General features: G+C 44.2%; 1 protein-coding gene across 1 annotated transcript; it reads right to left on the bottom strand.

Moving 5' to 3' along the window:
• Positions 1 to 1,075: 1,075 nt before the first annotated feature.
• On the bottom strand, positions 1,076 to 4,236 carry LOC144667989 (protein HEXIM1-like). The gene has a single exon (XM_078529679.1). It carries the CDS (start codon positions 4,150 to 4,152, stop codon positions 3,154 to 3,156), a length of 999 nt encoding a protein of 332 aa, XP_078385805.1. The 5' UTR covers positions 4,153 to 4,236; the 3' UTR covers positions 1,076 to 3,153.
• Between the last annotated feature and the right edge of the window lie 1,101 nt (positions 4,237 to 5,337).

The following is a 5,337-nucleotide window of genomic DNA, read 5'->3' as shown; positions in this document are numbered from 1 at the left end:
ACCTACCTGATGGTCAGGAATCTTGACAGGTCATTAGATGTATCCAAGCATCAAGGTGCCTATTTATAGAGAAAATGTTTGTGAGTGTATATGAAGAAATTCAACAGGTCTGAACAGCTTCAGCTGGGTGTATGCCTTTGAGAAGATTCTGTTTCACCTTTTGAAAAAAAAGTGAACATTTTCATTTTGTTAGAAAGATGAAAAAGTCCATAATAGCAGCTCCAAATTTATGTTGGTCACTTATGATACATCAGAATAGTATCCAACCCTAATTTAAAAAAAATCCTACCTTAATTTGTAGGTCCAAAAGGCTGGATGTATCTGAAGAAAAGGGAAGAACCACATTATTGTCCAACATTTTCCTTACATTGAGGTCCTAATCTTTGGAACTCTCTCTAAATCCCGTCACTTTACAAGACGGATCAGGAAGTGTTTAAAAGGAACATTACTTTAAAACCAAGTTTTCTGACAATTGCACGTCTTAAAACTATCAAACGTTTTATCCAGTTCTATGCTCATGGTTGGCTAACAGAAGGGAAACTACACTCCAGGAAGATTTTATATTCCACTGATTGTTCAAATTCTTTAATATACGTGCTCAAACCTTGCAAAACCCCTGGCCGAGCACTGTAACATTGGGGGACGATTTTCACCATTCACTTTTAATAATTAAAATTGTTAAAATGTGTTTCAAAACCATACCTATGGATTGTAATAAGCAGTACACAGGAATTATCTGCTCCCTAGTCTCCTTTATTCAAAAGAACTTAAAATTTCACTGTTATAAATGATGATGAGGGACAAATTAGCTTGAGAAACTGAGTAGCCCATCTTTTTGCATAATCAACTTTGAAACACACTGAGCACTTGAAATTTCCAACTCCTATTCCCAGCCATTTCATTCTCTGCATAACTCTGCACTGTATTCCTCATATTTAGCAGTTAACTAAATAAATCCCTTAGCAACCAAAGGGAATGTTGAAGCCTCTGGTCCCTGTATATCAATATATCCTACTGCTTAGAAGAAATAACAGTAAGATGCAAGTATTCTCAGCATAATTATTCACATTAAGAATGAATGAAGACATAGTTTAATTACTACATTGAATAGGTCACACATTATATATCTAGATGCTGGCAAAGAAAATCAATACCTGCCTCATACAGTAAGAGACTAGTTACTAATCTACAGCCTAGTTAAGATTCAATGGTTTTCTGTCTTAAAAGGCCTGACTTAACTAACTTGTTCAAGGCAGCACCAATGATGTCTATCTTTACTATCAGGGACACAACCTATTCAAAACTACACTGCACAAAATGGAGGTCAATTCTTATATTTTCGCCATAGGATTAAAAAAAAAATGCGATTAGCAGCCATGTTTTTGGTACAAAGTACCTTGTTTCCTTTAAAAATAGCAAGATAAACATCTTTTGATAATTTGCTTGATACCAGCTTTTCTAAAAAAATGTCAAGTTAGAACGGACTAACACACTTTCATTACTTTAAAAGGAACGTTTCCCATCTTTTGCATTGTCAGAGCCCACTACTGCAAGTGTCTTTCCTACATCAACTTCCATTTTGTGTATGTCAAATCAAAATGTACTCATTTCAGATAAAGTAAATTCCACACAATGTACTGAAGCAAAAGCTCAGAGTAATGTGATAAATTTAATCTTGGCACTGTTAAGTTCAATGTTAGCCACAGCAGAAAGGTAACTGCAACTGGCTTTGGAAGACTCATCTGTTCATAGCTTGATTTTAAACAAGCAACTACTGGTGGACACATTCAAGGTCATGCCCGTCGTGTCCCTTTACGTTTGCCCAAGTTAAGTTCTCCGATCCACAATTAATCAGACTTTTCCCCTACTGATCTACATACTTCAAAGTTATATTCCATTCTAGACCAAGAGCAGTTCTGAATTTGGATCATCTGAATTTAAGATTCTTCCCTGATGACAAATTTAAAAATTTGTCTCCATGAGATGGGTGTATTTTGAAAGTATCAGGTTATCCACAATTCCAAACTATGTTGCTAAGCATCACTTCACTGGGAACGCCAAGTTTATTCTCCACTTTCATAGAAAAGGTACAAAGTTTTTCTTTAAAGACATACTAATTTTATTCTTTAATTTTTTTTATATATATATATCCATTGAAAAGGTACATTTTACAAATTTACCCCCAAAAATCTTGATACTGGCCTCCAAGTTTATTCTTGGAAACTTTTTTTTTTAAAAAAAGTGTTAACCACTGTTAAGATTTTTAAACAAAAAGACAGTGATTCAGTTGCCAGTTTCCTTTGTAGACCATTCTTTCTAATGTATTGAATAGATGCAGAATAGTGAATTATGAAATACACAGGAAGCAGCCACACAAAATCCCACCAAAAGCAAAATTTGGTTTCAAACTCATTTAGGGGTATGCACACAGCTAAATTTGATTTGTCTAACTGGTTGAGTTGGTACACTGCTGACCAAATGGCACAGTGGATCTCTAGAAAATGATTCAAAATCATTAACTAGAGTAACATTTGAAACAGTAAGGGGGAAAATAGTATCAGATTTAGAAGAGGGAATTGACAGCCTTAAATGTAGATTTTGGGGGGGGGGGGGGAAATCATGCATTTAAAAAAAGTAGCCAAATGGCTAGGGCAAGGCTTCCTCCAGGAGGAGAGGCGTGCTGGATTTTGTACTGTAGGCATTAATCATTTGGCAAAACTTTGGGGAAAATCCCAAGCTGGTAGCAAACTGACAAGGTTAACTCATTTAAAATAAGGCAATGGCATTCTCACCAAAACTGTTGAACCCAATTTTTAAAAAATACTGTACATAACTACTGCCCATGGGTTTTGGTTGGAGGTTAACAGGTGCACAGAAAAAAAAAAAGGATGGGGATCACTTGTATAAAACACAAGTCAAAAAAGTTACTTCGAAATCTCTGCAAAGGCAGATGTTTTAAAATGCGAAAGAGAAAAAAGTGTATTCCAACCCAACTTCAAAATAAACCAATTAGATCATTTCAAATGTACAACGCAAATTCCAAAAACAATGCAAAAAAAACAAAAATCTACAATCTGTACAGACTAAAAATATTTACAGATTTATATACAAGTTAATATATATATATATATCTCTCTCTCCAGAGTTCATATTTCAGTCAGCGCTGTCTGATACTCTTTTCCCCCGTTTGTACAGTTCGTTTTCTTTCAGGAGCTGGTGGTTTTCGGCTTTCAGCCTCTCAATCTCCCGTTCCAGTTCTTTCAGTTTGTTCTCCACCACCTCCCCTCCACCCCTGGCGATCGCCACCTTCCCTTCCAGCCGGCACCTCAGCCGGTTGTTCTCGTCCTCCAGGCGGGACAGGCACTTCTCCAGCTCCAGGTACTCGCGGATCAGCTCCTGCTTGGTCATGTTCTGCAGGCTCTCGGCGTGGTACCGCTCGTAGGTCTCGGAAAAGTCCTTCTGCAGGAACTCGCCGCCGCCGCCGCCGCCGCCCCCCATGCCGTCGCTGCCGCTGTCCTGCTCCGCCTCGTCCAGCGGCTCCTCCTGCTCCTCCTCCTCGCTGGTCTCGCACGGGCGGCCGGCGCGCCGGGGGCAGACGCCGCCACCGCCGCCGCCGGTGTTGAGGTCGGGCTCCTCCTGGTTGTGCTCCTCCATCAGGAACTGGGTGGTGTTGTACGGCGCCACCGTGAAGCCCTTGGCGAACATCTCGGCGCGGGTCTTGGCCGCCCGGACGCTCTCGCGCTCGTCCAGCTTCTTCTTCTCCTCCCAGGACAGCTTGAAGTAGGGCTTCCAGCGCCGCTTCTTCTTGGACGGCCGCCTGCGGTGCCTCCTCTTCCCCCCTCCTCCTCCTCCGCCGCAGCCTCCTCCTCCTCCTCCACCGGCGCCAACCCCGCCTCCTGGTGCCGGAGCTCCCGGCTGCTCAGCCTCCCCGTCACTCACACTCTCGCTGAGCTGCGAGAGCGCCGCTCGCCCTCTGCCGTCCCGACGCCGCTGTTTCGTCTCCTCATCCTCCGCCGCCTCCTCCTCCTCCTCCCGCGGCTGGGGGGGAGCGCTCGGAGACGGAGGCAGCAGCAGCCCGCCCTCCCCCTGGCTCCGCTCCCCTATCCGGCCTAGGAAGTTCTCCGGGCCCGCGGACATCACTGGCCTGCTCATCCTGACCCGCGGGTCAAGTGGGAGCTTATTTTCTTTTCTCCCTCTTCCCAAGTGGAGCCTCTCTCTCGACAGGGAACCCTCCCCCTCCAGTGAGCAACACACAACAACCTGCTCTCACTCCTCAACTGCTGCGGCTCGTACTCGAGGTGGCCTTTATATACAAACCGTGACCCATTACTGCGCATGTCCCCACCGCGCTCCTGCCCACGGGACTTGTAGTCCATCACCTCCGCACCCGCTACACCAACCACCAAGCGACAAACTACAGCCCCTACAAACCACTGCGGGAAAACAGCCGACGGCCCAATTGCCTACCAGCGCGGAAGGCCCGCCTCTATTCTATGCTTATTGGTTGGATAGCCCAGTGCCGGAAAGTTGCCCGCGGATTTGCGACGTCTGATTGGCTTTCCCCGCTATCAATCATCGTCCCAGTGCCCGGGACCTCTTCTTCAACGCCTTTGGGTTTGAATCGAGGAGAAATATCCTTGCGCTGGGTATTGAGGTGACTGTGCCACTTCTATTGAGGAGGGAGGCAATAATAAGGAACAAAAATCAAAATGTGATTTCATATGTTACTGATGTATTCCCTTTGTGAAATTCACTTTGAATAATAATAAAATTAGCTTATTAGCATCTTTAGTGCTTATTTTGCTTCGATTATCTATTAGATTTCTATCCATGTTATGATCCTACCCCTATCTGAAGAGTAAACTGATCGAAACAGTCACGTAGCAGTTGTGAACAGAGTGAAGTGTTTGTTGGTGGCCCCAAGTTCATGGCGGTTCATCTCCGAGCGAAAGATTTATTTGATTATTAACCCCCCCTCACAGAAAACAAGGCTGTAAAGCGAGACTTGTCACATATCGTTTGCTGCATTGAGCAGCACTCTGTGCTGCCGGCGGAAGGGCACCGATGAGGGAAACGTTTCTGAGTGGCGAAGCGATCGATTGGTCTTAAAGCATCAGAATTAAAAAGCAAATAAAAATCACCGCCGTGTAAAAATGTTGCACAGAGACGGCTACAAAACAAAATGGAGGATTTTTAGTGTCAAAACCCACCACATTCGGCCCAGCAGTTCCATTCAGACCACGTTGTGTCCTTGCCTTGGTTCCCGGACGCGCGCGAAACGCCTTTGACGGGCGGGCGGACGAAGCGAGCGGCGGGCCTCATTCGGGCCTAGTGACA

This window comes from Cetorhinus maximus, chromosome 25 (assembly GCF_964194155.1).
Source record: "Cetorhinus maximus chromosome 25, sCetMax3.hap1.1, whole genome shotgun sequence".
Taxonomy (NCBI): Eukaryota; Metazoa; Chordata; class Chondrichthyes; order Lamniformes; family Cetorhinidae; genus Cetorhinus; species Cetorhinus maximus.
Note: the sequence above shows the minus strand (reverse complement) of the source record. Positions and strands in the feature narration are given on the sequence as shown.